This window comes from Nothobranchius furzeri, chromosome 9 (assembly GCF_043380555.1).
Source record: "Nothobranchius furzeri strain GRZ-AD chromosome 9, NfurGRZ-RIMD1, whole genome shotgun sequence".
Lineage (NCBI taxonomy): Eukaryota > Metazoa > Chordata > Actinopteri > Cyprinodontiformes > Nothobranchiidae > Nothobranchius > Nothobranchius furzeri.
Window position 1 is genome coordinate 59,664,292 of NC_091749.1, and position 16,033 is coordinate 59,680,324.

A 16,033-nucleotide genomic window follows, 5' to 3' on the forward strand; every position below is an offset into this window, starting at 1 on the left:
CCAACTTTTGTGATTTTGCAAGAGTCAAGCTCCGCTCTCTCTTGGAGTTTCTTTTGTTATGATTATTATTAATGATTTGATTCCTACCAATAAGAAAAGAGCACAGTCACCCTTTCCCTGGATTGATTTCAAGTATCAGTTTGACAGAGGTCAGATTAGTACACAGTCATGGTCTGACACTGGTCATGGAGACCCTCAGAGTACACAGACAGAAGATGTCTGCCTTTCAGAAAGCAAAAAATATAAACAATTCATACTGAATTCAAACTTTTTAAATAATTATTTTATTGTTAATGCTAAGTGAAAACAGCTCTGATACATTCTGACTGATTCAGATGCATTGCATAGTTAAATGCAGATAAACATCTGGATAAAGAGTATCTAAAAATCTCAGTTACTTTCCCTCTATGCTACATTAAGCAAGAGTTAAAAATGCGTAATGTTTTATTGTAAAAATTTTCCTTCATTCATTCACGCAACAAAGAGCTTAATCACAGTTTTAAACTCAAAACGACACATCTGCATTTGAGCTGTTTTAGACTACAAACCCGATGACCTGGTCTGCTTTTCTGGGTAATGTGGACATGGGCGAGTGCTCTGGTTTCTGTGTGGGTGAACTTTTACAGCAGCTAGCGTCTGCCTTCATGAAACACAGCAGGGTAAATTCAACTGAGACGTGACATCAGGAGTTTATCAGTGCTTGATCCACAAATTGCACAAACTGAAAATACTATTTTAAATATGAAACTATTGAAAATGCTCAAAACGAAGCTTAAAGATAAATGTTTCTGCAGCATTGGGTCTAACCTCAGAGAAACAAGAGTCTGGTGAGCAGTAACTTGTTATAGTACATTATGAATGCAAAGTCAAAGAAATTATCCCATCTGAGGAAGAGAACGCACTGAACTGGATGTTCTCTTCATCCATTCTCCATGAAGTTACATAATAGTTCTCTTTTGCCCTGTTTGATATCTCTAATGCCTCTTTGGTTTCTTGCAGTTTGCATTGGAAATGGTCAGATTTTATCAGTAGAAATAATGGCTGAACTCTGCCCCAAACTGTGTTTTTGTTTGTAAATGTGAACCTAGAAAATGTTTAATGTTAAAGATTCTTCAAGATGCATGCGGACACAATATTTGGTGGGGGTGTTATTATGTATGAAATCACTTCAGTGGGAAAATATTTGTTTTATTTGTACAAAGCTACCTAACATAAGCTGAATTTTTACACCAAATCACACGCTTGCACATCACAAAACATCATCTCATCTCACGTGATTACACATTTAATCATCACTGCATTTTACAAGAAAAACCCTCCCAAAAAATTTTTTTCATGCAAAATTACAGATAATCATGTTTTTTTTAGATTGATGCTTGAGAAAACATTTGGAAAATTTACAAATGACAATAAAGTGTTGGATGAGAGAACGCTTAGAAATTACCTCTAAACTGAAGGGCACAGGGTCTGTGCTGGATATGCAACTGAATTGGACGAAAATCAAACCAAATGGAGACTATCAGCGATGGACTTTAAATTAGGGGTGAGACGTGATTAAAAAAGCAATTCCCCGCCAGGACAACAGAGGGCGTAGCGCTGTTCTTTGGCATCCTGTCATGTATCGGTCCAAGATAGTGTGTTTATATTGTGGGTTTTTTTTGTATATAAGAGACTTTTAACACAGACAAATTTATCTCTCATTCTCCTCCACCTCTTCATGCGCTCGCCACCTCCAAACCCATGTTTTCTGTCATTTCCGTCCACAAATAAAACGCTTGCTTCGCATCTTTTTACTCCTCCAGTCACTGGGGAATTAAGCGTTCATATTTTTAGAGTTTTTTCGCGAGGTACTCTTCAAGCTTCTCCGTGTCTGCTGCTAGTTATCCTCGGCTCTTTTTATGTTTATGAGGTTGTAATTGTGCCGGTGTAGACAACAGCGGGGCCCTGACCAATCACAAGTTTGCGTTCTCCGTCTCGACAGACGGATGTTTAGAAAAGAGTGCTCGACTCCGTCGGTCCATGTGAGGGCTCTCCAGCAGGCTCGCAAGGACGGACAATGGCGTTGCGTGTCTCCGCACTGACGCAGACGTAGAAGCATGACTCAGGCTTTAGGCCCCCTATGGATGTGGAACATTGTAAATGTTGTGTACTGAACTGAACACAAGATGAATGCTTGTGTTTTACTTGATCCTCCTGCTGTAATAATGTTAATTTGTATAAAATTACAAACTGCCTGCTTACTACCAACAAGAACACATAATGGTTTTAGTTGTGTTTGTAACCCTTTTGCTAAAGGTGCTGCTTGATGATATTTATTAATACACAGGACATTAATTGTGACGCAAAATTTTTCTGGCCCCCAATTGGGGGAACTCTGGCTCAAAGAGGTAAATTCTTAACGCGTTATTCTTTTCTATTTAACTAATCATAAATAATACGTTAAAGTCCCACCCCTACTTTCAATTAAAACAAATGTTTGCCATTTTTAAAGAGGAAGAATTAAAATCCTGTGTGACTGTCAAGTAGCTAAATTAGTGCCTTGTGCATTTTCTAACCTTTGTGCTTCTGCAAAACAAAAGAGGTCATTAAAATAACATTTTAGGAACAACAGTAGTGGCATAAAAAACTAGTGCTTAGCTTATATCTGATTTTTTCTTTCATAAAAATAAAATTATAGTTTTCAAACACAATTTACATGCATAATCTGTACATTTTTGTACTTGTTTCTTTTGAATTTTAATTTATGACTGTGATCTAGTTTCTGGCTTATATCAAACCTCATGGTCTTGTGTTCTGTCTCAGTTAAAACTCAACAAGGAAATAATTCATAAAGTTTCTTTAAGGAAATTAACTCTACGACTTTCCTTCAGCTAACAAAAATTCTGTTATGGCTTTTGTTACAAAGAGAAAGGTTGTGATCCAAATTTATAAAACAGCTTTAAATAGCACAACATTTCAGAATATTGGTGGAAAAATAAGAAATACAGAGAAAAGCCAACTATTTAAGGCTGGAACATCTATACATGTCACACATAATCTATGTGATTTTAAGCACATCGAAATAATGAAATGAAAAAGATGATTTGAAACTGAAAAAAGACACAAATAAAATGATTAATTAATAACAACTATATTTACACTGTGTGCCCCATGAGCTGCTGCTTGGTAGGTTGTGGTAAGATTTACACTGTAAAAATGTTCAAAGGATTTTGGTAAACCCTAAAAAAGAGGAGAAGGTTCCAGTTTGAAGGAGACTGCATAAAATGTTGCATAGCTTTTCAGCAATGCAAAAGTTATTATGAAAAGTCCAACAACAACATGTGCTCTTTTGCCAGCTATTCATAATGTTGCAAATTACAAAACCTGCAGTTTATAAATAGATTTTATTGCCTCATTGTTGTGTTTTTGAGTTTTAATACTCTGTGAACCGAGCTTTAACTCAGTGCAATAACTTCATATTTGTCCTGGACGTTGTTGTCTACTTGTCTCTCAGGTTCATGTTGGTGCAGCTCAATGAAGACAAAGTAAATCCCAGCTCCAATGGCTCCGCCCACCATGGGTCCTGCAACAGGGATCCACCACCAACAGCCTCCAGCACTGCAGACCAAAAAAGAAAAGTATTTTAAAAAACACTGAAGCATATGTGTATACTTCAGACAGAAATATACAACTTTTACCACTTTTGGGCAGTTGTTCCTGACAAACACTAAAATAGGCTTTATTTAGTTTTTAAAGACATTTTTCAAATGACATCAAAATATTTTAGTTTTATAGTATTTTATAGTAGTAGAGTGGAGCAATATTTGATTTCTTGTTTCTGATTTCATTGGTTTTTAATTTTATAATGGTCTAATTTGTCTGTCGCTGCTTCAGCTATTAGAATTTATACTTTTTTTAATGGTGAGCTTCAGTGACGTAAATACAAGCTTGAATTGTGATTTATTAAAATTTTATTTAAATAAATATATTTATTGATTTTGATATTTATGTCTCGGTTAAAGAAGACGAATGGATGGTTTGTGTAAACTTGAATATGATGCATTGAGGGAGGAAGTCTTCCCTGGGGTGGGCATGGCCACCTCTTGGGGGCAACACTGATCACACTTAGTAATGATCACAATATATTTTTAACTTTGTGTCACTATTTTTGTAAACGAGTGTGAAAAATCATTTATGATTGATAAATGATAACTTTGTGATCTGAACAGATACACTGGATATACCATTCGTAAACACTTTACTGTTGTTAAATGGATTAGCACAAAGATCAAAAATAAGACTTATATTTAAAAGGTATATATACTTAATAAAAGTAAACTCTAATTTTACCCCACTTGTAAATAAAATTTCAGACTTATTTGAATTTTCTGCATAAAAACAACATTAAAATATTTAACTGGTTTATGGTTCTCTGCTTTAGAATTCCATCTGTAAAGGTCCAATTTCCCTATCTGTGTATTCCCATTTTAATTAAAAATAAACAATTAAATTGCAATTCTCTTTTCAATTAAATCATGTATACTGTCTGCTTCCTCTGAAGGCCTGCTATCATCCTACCTGATACAACCTATCCCTGATTATGTTTAAGTCCTAAGGAGCTCTGGCTGTTGGCCGTGTGTCCACCTTTCCCCTGATCATTTAGACTCGTTTATAGGACACAGGCAAGATTATCCAGTATAGTGGGTCAGTCTGCTGGACACACCTTTAGTGGAGTTAAAAGGGTAGCTGATCAAGAGTAAACAAGCATCTGAACGTGTTGTGTGTCTCTTTTGTAGACAGGAAACAGACTGGAGGAGTGAAGCGTCTGGATTAGAGACCTAAATCTACGGCAGCAGCTAAGGTGATCAGGTCAGCAGACAGTCTCCCTCTGAGTCACAGAGATGTTGAGTGGATGAGCTGAAAAATGATGCAGTTTGCAGAAATTATCGGTGCTAACATGATGCCAGATTTTAGGCAAGATTGCTTTTATGATCATTGTAAAAGATTATTCCAGATTTATCTGATGAGGAGCTTATACTTGCATTAAAGAAATCTTTGCTTTTTTTTTGCAAAATCAAACTTAACGAACCATCTGGCAGTACCTCTCTCCTCCAATCACTTCATGACGTGTTACTCTCAAACTAAATCAAGAATGCCGCTTTCAAAGCTTTTCATTTTTACCTTACACCCTTTTAACTCAGATTTGCGCTTACGCGGTCTTTCCAAAGGCACCATTATTATCCGAGCTGCGTTTTGTTCTTACTTTGACAACCATAACAGCCCATCTCAATGCCTTTAAAGCTGTGGCATGCACAGACGCTTTCAGGTTCAGGGGTTAAAAAGATTGGTCCAGTGCAGGGTCAAGGATGACGGGCTCAGAGGGCAAAGGCACAAACAGCACGTATTTACCAACGATCAAAACAAAGAGCCTGACGAGGACAACCGGAGGAAGGTGTCCCAGTCCTTCATGGATCACACCACACTTTCTCTGCAGGAATTAGAGACTAAATCGTAATGGGGAGGGGGGAGCGAGTCATTAAGACCTTCTAAAATCTTCTGAGAGATGTTAATTGTGTTCAGCTTATTTAGAACTTTTTCCTTTAATAACTTTTTAATTGAGGGTAAATAGAGTCTGCTGAGTAGGAACTAATAGTTTATATATGTAGCTTTGTTTGCATTAGGGACAAAGTCCAAAATGACAGTAAGAGAAATATGCACTTTGAATTGTTTTCCTGATAGGGAGCTTCAGATTTAGATGGGTGTTTTACAGCTACTGTCATGTAATCTGATAATTTAGACAAACGGGATCAAAACCAGTACTGATGGCAGCGATGAAGAGAATGAAGGAACACAATGGTTTCTATTTTTGGTGATAAAGTTTTAATATTTTATATTATGTGCAGGGAAACATTCACTGTTCACTTAAAGCCCAGTTTTATAATGCGGGAAGGAAGCGCGTTGTACCTAAAATATTTATTCAGATTGTGACACAAACAGAGATTGCACTAGAAACGCTGCACTTTAGAAGTAAAAAGACAGGATATTTGGTCAAAGTTTGATTTCAAGCTAAATTAATTTGGTGCTTTTAGATAAGCAATGTCAAGAATCAGAAATGATTTTTTCCATTTTTCTAAATTATGTTTTTGTGGCTAGAAGAATTGCATCCTTGAAAATTTAGCATTTTGCGCAAGCCTTTTCTAATCTATAGGCTATTACCTGAACACCTCCATGCCCCACCCTGCCACTGCTGTGAAAAGACGCGGCCCGAGGTCCCGTGCCGGGTTTATGGGATAGCCACAGTTCAGACCCATGGAAACCCCAATGGCCATGATGATCAGTCCAATACACAGAGGCTCCATTCCTTTAGGGGCGCCGATATTCTTCCTGTCGGTGATTGCCAGAATGCACAGGATCAGTGCACCAGTTGCGATTACCTTGAAAACAGGAACATAAAGCAATTTACAAAACGCACACTTTAAAGACTATACTTGTGCAGTTTTTGTGTGTTTCAGCTTAATGCTTAATGAAAGGTCAAAAATAAAAACTAATATTCCTTAGTGCAAGTTACTCCCCCAAGCTTCTGTTTAGGCTGGCTTTAGTTGTTGTGTTTGCTTTTAAGATGTTTTCAAGTCATATCGTCTGCCGCGGTGACCTTTGCCCTGTCTTTCTCTAAGCTTATTACCGGACCTTTCCCCTAGTTTCAGTTTAAAAAGGGCAGGAGGCCTTACTGTAGATGTAACTTGTAGATAATAATTCATATATTTCTGTCCATGATTACAGATCCAAGTTTTGACTGTCTGAATAAAACAGAACGTAACAGAAGGAGAGAAGACAGAGACACATTTCCTCCCTTTTTGGTGATTTTTTTTTTTACAAATTAGAGAAACAAAACCGGAATTCAACATACCACAGAATCTTTTAAAAATGTGTTTAAATATAATCCCAGATTTTCCTAATGTGTAATCAGAAAAACAATTAGGTAAGTTCAGTTTCTTTTTATCAGTCAAAACATAATGCGCTTGGAAGCTCACCTGATCAACAAACCCGTTGAGAACAGAGAGGTGTTTAGCAGGATAAGATGCAAAGATGTTAGCGGTGGCGTTTGCACCAGTAACTTCAAACTGTCCGTTGGTGTGGTCCATTAGAGCATCTGTGGAGAAGAAGTTTCACAAAATCAACACAAAAACATTTATTTAAATGCAACGCTCGTGCGCGTGCACACACACACACACACAAACACACACACACACACACACACACACACACACACACACACACACACACACACACACACACACACACACACACATACTGTATGCTCAGCATAAATGAGTACACCCCGCTACATTTTGTCAGAAAACCTTTAGTTTCCTTTCAGAATCAACATTTTCAATGAGATACCAAACTACTAAATACTCCCACAGATGTGGCCCATTGATTGCAAACCAGATTTGTTCATTTGCACACAAAAGTCATTTTCTGAACAAATCCATTCAAGCCCATGTTGCAAAAAGGAGTACACCCTATGTATGGTCTTACAAAATTTGAATTAACAGGCATTCAACCACAGGTGAGTCTAATGATTCATTGAAGAGGTGTCCAGCAGACAGGTGACTATAAAATGGCATTGCTTAACAAAGAAAAGCCCTTCCCATTTCATGTTGTCAGCAATGGCTCCTTGTGGAAGAAATATCACAAATTCTGAGAAAGAAAATAATATCTTCACACAAAATAAGGGGCTACAAGAAGATCAGCAAAGCTTCACATATCAGTCAAAATACTGTAGCAAAGGTGATTCAAAAACTTAAGAAAGATGGAAGTGCAACCATCTTACAGAGACGTCCAGGCCATCCACAGAAGTTAACATCTCAACAGGAGTGTCTACTGATGGGAAAGGTTGAAGAAAATCGCCAGGCAAGTTCACTGCAGTTAACTAAAGCAGTAGAAAGCCAATCTGGAGTGACCGTTTCCCGTGACACGACACTTCACACTGCAGAGGAATGTCATGCATGGGTATCGTCCACGAAGGAAGCCTATCCTAAAGCCCATGCACAAAAAAGCATGCCTAGGGTCCATGCTGAAAGAGATGAAGACTACTGAGACTCTATACTCTGGAGTGATGAGACAAAGATCACTGTTTTTGGAACTAATGGTTTTAAAACTGTATGGCATCATAAAGGTGAGGATTCCAAAGAGAAATGCATGGTGCCTACAGTGAAGCACAGTGGTGGCGGTGTCCTTATGTGGGGCTGCTTGAGTGCTGCTGATGTTGGGGAGCTGCATTTCGTTGATGGTATCATGAACTCAACAATGTACTAACTGCTCTATACTGAAGGAGAAGTTGCTGTCATCACTCCGTGCACTTGGTCGTCGTGCACTTTTCCAATACAACAATAACCCAACACACACATCTAAAGCTACTGTTGCATTTCTGAAGAAGAACACGGTGAAGTTGATTGAAGGGCCAAGTATGTCCCCTGATCTGAACCCAATCGAACACCTGTGGGGAATTCTGAAGTGGCATTCCATCCAGCATCCAGGCTCTTAAAGAGGTTATTCTTGAAGAATGGAAACAGATAGAATCAATATGTCACCAACTTGTTCATTCCATGACTAGAAGACTTGGCGCTGTCCTTGAAAATCATGGTGGTCCTACAAAATACTAGATGCAGTAGTTTTTGTTGTGGGGTGTATTCATTTTTGCTTTAACCAATTTTAGTAAAACTGAAGGTTTTGTGATCTATTATTAATGTTAATTTCATGTTATGGAGATAAATAAGTGTCCAATAAAATTTAGGAAAATGTGAAAATTCTGGAAGTTGTTATTTTGTTCATTGAGCTACTTATTAAATTTGTAAATTTTAAACCGGGTGTACTGATTTATGCTGAGCACTGTTTATAGGTATATTGGGGTGGGACTTGATTAACAAAATTAATCTAATTAATTAGAGACTTTGTAATTAGTTCAGTTGATTAATCACGTTTATTCGCTCAAGACAATTTTCCCCCAAGCACTTTTTTTCAATAAAACTTAATTTTAATGAGGCGCAGATGACACACTCACACTTTACTGAGCATATTTCTGTAACCACAAGGTGTGTTTGATTCCTTTAGTCTCATTATAAAGGTAACTGTTGTGAGATTTGCTGGGATGTGTAAATGTTAGTATTAAATGAAGTATACATGGATATGAAACATTGTAAATGTTGTGTACTGAACTGAACACTAGGTGGCAGCACTGCTGATATGAGACATGTAGAGTAGAGTTCAAGCGATGTTCTGCTGCAAGGTGAATGCTGCATGTATGCCTGTCCCTCCTGCTTTAATAAGGTTAATGTAAAGTTACTGCCTGCCTGCTTATTTTAGGTTTACTCACCATAATACAACACAAAAACAGCACAGGACCCAGCAAAAGCACCCAGGAACTGTGCCACCACGTACACGGGAAACTTCTTCAGAGGTAATTTCCCCAGAATCACCATGGCCAGAGAGACTGCAGGGTTCACATGAGCTCCTAAAATGAATCAACCAAAACTTGAGTGAAACCAAAAAACACCCAATACTTACTCACTTTTCTTTACAAATGAACTTTGTGGTCTGGAGGTCTGGCTGCCCGAATCAATTTGCTATTATTCCAAGAAGGATGCATGGCTTCAGAAGTGGAATGCAGCCCTCATCAATACCCCTGCGGTCTGTGGTGAAACAGGTCTAAAATACGAAAACAAATTCTAAATGTCTTCATGTTTCTATTCTGTCTACAAGGTTGTAACTAGCAAGGAAAATAAGTTGTTTCCATAAGATAAACAATACCCTTTATAACTTTTATACAACATCCAAATGAAATGGAAACTTCTACAATCAATCATTTTTCTGCCCAGATGAGGTGCGCACCAAATTTATGCAATCTGTAGAAATCTTTCTCCTTCCTCCTCTAAACAAGCTTTCTAGTTTTGTTTGACTTCAGGTCTGTTTTAACCTAAAGCTGCGTGACGAACACATTCCAGCCAATTGTTCCAGGGCTGCGATGACAGTGTGAGGTCATTTATTTAACACTCTGGGATCTTGGCTTTGACCCTGATGTGGTAAAACCACTGGGGGTATCAGCCATGCGCCCATTGTTAATCTCCCCATCCTGTTCATAAACACTGACCACGACAAGCAGCCAGAACTGCCCGTCTGAATTGCATCTGACATAATCTGCCTGAATCTGCTTAAGGCACATGTAGACTGCAGGTCATTAGAGTGGCCATAATGTGTCACACTTTTGGTACACTGTCATCTAAAATCTGGAGACTACAAAGTGAAAACGATTGTGTTTTCTTCTCCTATGGGGCCGGGCTGGTCACACCTGACCCCCCCACCTCGTCTCCACGGACCCATGCCCCTGTAAAGCTCATTAGTCCAATACCTATGATCATCTTCAGAGATGTCGTTGGACAGAAGCTTCCCACTGAGCTGTGGACCCCTGGACCAAATGGCCCAGTCATGCAGAAAAAGCTCCTCAGATATTAACCTTCCTGTCCTCAGGCGTTTCTACTCGTCTTCTGAAGTCTTCCAGCTTCTCACATTAAAGAAATTGGTCACTGAATGATCACAACAACCATCTTCAGCAAATACAGACGTGGACAAAATTGCTGGTACCCTTCGGTCAATGAAAGAAAAACCCACAACAGTCCCCGAAATAACTTGAATCTGACTAAATTAATAATAAATAAAAATTCTACGGAATTTTACCAATGAAAATCAGATATTGCTTTAAACCATGCTTCCGCAGGATTATTAAAAAAATAAACTCATGGAATAGGCCTGGACAAAAATGATGGTACCCTTGACTTAATATTTGGCTGCACAGCCTTTTGAGGCAGTCACTGCAAACAATTCCTTTAACTGTCAGTGAGACTTCTGCACCTCTCAGCAGGTATTTTGGCCCATTCCTCATGAGCAAATTGCTCCAGTTGTCTCAGGTTTGTAGGGCGTCTTTTTCAGACGCCATGTTTCAGCTTCTTCCAAAGATGCTCAATAGGATTGAGGTAAGGGCTCATAGAAGGCCACTTTGAGTGGGTCCAATGTTTTCATCTTAGCCATTCTTTGGTGTTTTCGCTGTGTGTTTTGGGTCATTGTCCTGATGCAAGAAACACGACCTGCAACTGAGACCAAGCTTTCTGACACTGGCCAGCACGTTTCTTTCTAGAAACCCTCAATCTTCTTGAGTTTTCATTGTACACTGCACAGATTCAAGACACCCTGTGCCAGATGCAGCAAAGCAGCCCCAGAACATAACAGCGCCTCCTCCATGTTTCACAGTACGGACAGTGTTCTTTTCTTGATAAGCTTCATTTTTCTGTCTGTTAGCAAAAAGTTAAATTTTTGCCTCATCTGTCCATAGAGCATTCTCCCAGAAGCTTTGTGGGAAACATGTAGTTTGGCATATTCCAGTCTGGCTTTTTTATAATTTGTTTTTAACAATGGTGTCCTCCTTGGTCTACCATGTTGTCCACTTTGGTTATTACAACTATGGATGATGCGATCCGACACTGATGTTCCTTGAGCTTGAAGTTCATCTTGGATCTCTTTAGAAGTTTTTCTGGGCTCTTTTGTTATCATTCATTTTATCTGTCTCTCTGATTTGATTTTTCCTCTTGTGACCACGTCCAGGGAGGTTGGCTTCAGTCTCGTAGATCTTACATTTCTGAATAATATGTGCAGCTACAGTCACAGGAACATCTAGCTGCTGGAAGATGGTCATATAGCCTTTACCTTTAACATGCTTGTCTATAATTTGATTCCTAATCTCCTGAGACAACTCTTTCCTTTGCTTACTCTGGTCCACGTTGGGTGTGGAACACACCATGTCACCAAACAACACATGAAGCCCTATATAGCAGGCCCACTGACAGGACTGTAGACAGATGTGATGCTAATTAGTGAACACACCTTGACATAACATGTCCATTTGGTAACATTAATTTTGTTCTTTTCTAGGGTACCGTCATTTTTGTCCAGGCCTGTTCCATGAGTTTTTTTTTAATTGTTCCATTGATGCATGGTTGAAAAGTAATCTCTGACTTTCATTGGTTACATTTCTTAGAATTTTTATTTATTACTACTTTTTTCAGATTCACGTTATTTCTATGATCTTTGTAGGTTTTTCTTTCATTGAATGACCATTGACCGAAGGGTACCAACGATTTTGTCCATGTCTGTGAATCAAAGTTGAATCTTTTAGTAATGTAAATATTTGCTCTGAACAGTGATGAATTTTCACAAATGCAACATATTAATAAAGTTTCTCCGTATACTGACAATTAAAATATGGCACAGGAAGTCAGGCAGAAGAGTACGTATCATGCAAATCTCATCTTTTGCATCTTTTTGTGGTGCCATGTGAGTCTCTACTGCCTCTATAAAAACTCCAAACATAAAAGCCTCTCCAACTGTTTTTGTAAGTAGAATAGTGTAGTGCAGTATGCTTTAATGTGAAGGCTAGTTTATGCTTCTGCGTCTGCATCAGTGCGGGACATGCAACACAATCATCCATCCTTGCGAGGGCTCTCCAGCAGGGTCACAAGGATGGACACAGTTGAGACCAGTTTTCTAAACATTCGTCAAATGAGGCGGAGAACTCAAGCTTGTGAATGGCCTCGATGCCACTTTTGTTAACAGCACCACCATTGTGCCCTCAAAGATACGCAGCAAGCATTTTATTCGTGGATTGAAATGATGGGAAATGTGGGTTTAGAGGTGGCGAGCATATGAAGAGGTGGAGGAGGTTGAGAGACAAATTTGTCCATGTTAAAAAGTATCTGAAATACTGAAACACAATATAAACACAATAGTAAATGCACTATCTTGGAGCGGATACATGACATGGTACCCCAGAACAGAGCTAGGCCCTCTGTTGTCCCGGCAGGGAATTGCTTTGTAACCCTTCCCAGGAGATGGAGACGTACAAGAGCAAAACCTCTCTGTCAGTGCGTGTGCGTCTCTCCTTGTGGAGTTGACGCAGAAGCATAAACTAGGCTTGACAGATCCCTGAAACGGCTCGTTCTGGAAGGTACTGAAAATGTCAAGAATAAAACTGTTGAAATCACTTTATGTGAGAGGAATTTGGTGCAAAAAACTCACTGCATTTTAGTATTTCAAATTTTAGTAGGTAACAATATAATAACAGCAATTCAATTACACTTACTTAGTTAGTTTCAAAATATAACTAGTTTGTAAACAATGCATAATCTGAGTTATCAATCCCAGGAACAGCATGAAAACATCTGTCTCTTTTCAACATCAGATCAATGCATATATGCTTTGGTTCCACATCTGGCATTAGGTTAAATTATCACAAAAAATAATTGCTTATTAAGAGGCTCTGGGGGCCACAAGGGGGGTCCAAGCTTGCAGTCAGGGTGGCACTGGCCCACCTTGGAACCCCCTAGAACTGCCCCTGTTCAAGAGAAATTTTGTGAATTCCAGGTGCACATGCAAGCCACTTTTACCTGAAACTCCCCCTGCCATGTAGACAGCCATCATGACCCCCAGAGTGAAACCAACGTGGATGGTGAGTGGCTCTCCCAGAGCACCTTTGCTCAGCACAGTCTGGGCCACTGCACCGCAACCAAAGAGCTGGGACACAGACAAAAACACAGAAAGTGGCGATAGAAAGGCTCATTGTTTTTGGTCATTCCAATTAAATTGGCCATTAACACCAGCCCTCTTGTCCACAAACAGCCTCCGACAGACAATTTGCCCAAGCTGGAGCTCAAAACAATATTCAATCCCTCACTTATTCTGTAAAAGGCTCGAGTAATCTAGAGGGGCTGAGTAAGAAAAAAAGTGTTGTGGGGAGAACAGTCATCCAAAAACTAAAAAAGGCTTGTCGTGGAAGCCGTATCACCATCTGATGAGCCGTCAGGGGCATTAAAATGAACAGGTGGAGCTGAAAGCCTGCAGGTGCACGGAGGTCAGGTCTCTGCAGACAAGAACCTCAGAAGGACTGAAAGCTCCTTAAAACTATTCAAATGGTAAGAAAATAATCCACTTCTGTTCAATAGGTACTGCAATAAATGCATTTTATTCATTTATTATCCATCTCATACAACTATTTCAGAACGTATGAGACGTTTTGGGACAGAAATGTTTAATTGAGTCATTACATAATTCATGTCAAAAAGCTGGATGCATCAGTCACATCTTGTCATGATTTCTTCAGAGACTGTCAGGAGCAGATTACAGCTGAGGACATGAAATAATCTGGTAACAGAGCAGTTTGACATATTATTAGCAGCCTGGCGGACAGCTTTAGAGCGGCTGTTTAAGCTGCTGACAGGTGCAGAGGGAGCTACTCACTATCAGGACAAAGATCCCCAGAAATTCCGCCAGGAACTCTTTAAAGATGTTCTGCCTCAAGCCGAACTTCTCCTTCATCTTCCTCCTGCTCTCCTCTTCCATCTTTTATGCGCCTTCTTAATGTGCTCCTCCGGCCACAACAAACAGCAAACAACTGGGATGGAGTCCGGGCGCGAGAGTCGGCGCAGGCTGTCACCTCCCACTCATGGAGCGGCACAGAGCGGGCTGACGGACGCGCTAATCTGCGTGTGTTTCCGTGCGTAACCACAAGGGGTCCACTTTTTATTATCACTAGTGGGTCCAGATCCCCACACAAGGTTTAATCCTGAAAACAACACGGAAAGCTCAAACGCTCTCAATGCTGAGAGACATTAGAAAACACTAAAAAGAAGAGGGTTGCTTTTAAATTTGGAGATTAGATTGATTTTGATTAAAAGGTAATTTTTTAAATGTGTTTTGAGTTCAAACTATTTTTTAAAACTCTGAAAAAAAGTAAAATAATCAAAAATGTAATAAACACGAATAAGTAATTTTTGGGTTTTTGTAATTTCTATTTTTTAATAAAAGCCACAAATCATAAAATTATTTTGTATATATTATTTTGCATATCTGTTTTAAGAATACTAGTATAACTACAATCGAATAACAATATTGTTTGAAAATTAATAAGGGAAAGAACATTTTGTTGTGCTACAACTTCTCAGATTGATATAGGCTCTCTTTTTGCTATTTTTAAGTCAACATATTTTCCTCCTTGTTTATTATAGACGACTGAGCTCCAGTATTTAGTATTTCCAATCAAAAAATATTCCAGTCTTACTTTTACATAAGATATAACATAACTTACAGAAAACAAAATGTCCAAACCACCGTTTTAAGCTAAGAATACACATCTCTACACAAATCAATTACAGATTATTAAATGAGGCCTCGTAAAAAATCTATGTTTGTCAAAATTATAGTAGGACGCTTTTTAGTTCCTGTATAATAAAAAATTGCACGGATGTTGTTTTCTATTTCTCACAAGTTTATGTTGTTTAAATCCAAAAATAAAATCATGTCCACTTTGGGCACAGATTTAGAGTCCATGTTATGGGAAATCCTGTATTTCTGCATTTTTTACATAGTTTTTTTGTTTGCATCATCCAAAAATAAAATAAACCCCTTCCTGTTGGTCACACCTGCTTGTTTTCAGCTTCTGTAAGCATCCAGCGCGTTGGATATCCAAAGCTCTTAGTGTGAGGAGGCTGCAGCGTTCGAGGCTCTCTCCTTCCGACAGAGGGAGCTCCATGAATACATTTGAAGTTGGTCTCTTATCTTCCGTTTGCTTTGTGAAAAGGTGAGGCGACAGGCTGAGGATGGGATGCTTTGAATGCATTAATCAATGTCAGGTCCTCTTTGATGTGAAGCAGACGCTCGGAGAGTGTCGCGCATGCTGTGAAAAAAGGTTGATGTGCTGATGGAGAAAAAACATCCTCCGGGTTGCCTCCCCCCCCCCCCCCCCCCCTTTCTGTTAATGATGGAGCTGCATCTGTCTGCAAACTCTTTGTCTTGTCAAAAGGCCGAGGTTATGAAATCTGAAATTTAGAAAGGCAGTGCCCAGGATATTGAATTAAAGCTTCTGGCTGCTTCCTGGGTGATTTCGCTGACTGGTGAATGCATTTGCGTGGATTTACTTTAAATCCTCCAGTTTTTAGGAGACAAACTGCGC

General features: G+C 39.0%; 1 protein-coding gene across 1 annotated transcript; it reads right to left on the minus strand.

Moving 5' to 3' along the window:
• Positions 1–3,364: 3,364 nt before the first annotated feature.
• Positions 3,365–14,510, minus strand: aqp9b (aquaporin 9b). Its single transcript, XM_015953000.3, has 6 exons — positions 14,323–14,510; positions 13,473–13,599; positions 9,356–9,493; positions 7,011–7,129; positions 6,196–6,413; positions 3,365–3,597 (listed from the first exon to the last, which is right to left on the minus strand). Exons 1-6 carry the CDS (start codon positions 14,422–14,424, stop codon positions 3,435–3,437), a joined length of 867 nt encoding a protein of 288 aa, XP_015808486.3. The 5' UTR covers positions 14,425–14,510; the 3' UTR covers positions 3,365–3,434.
• Positions 14,511–16,033: the final 1,523 nt, after the last annotated feature.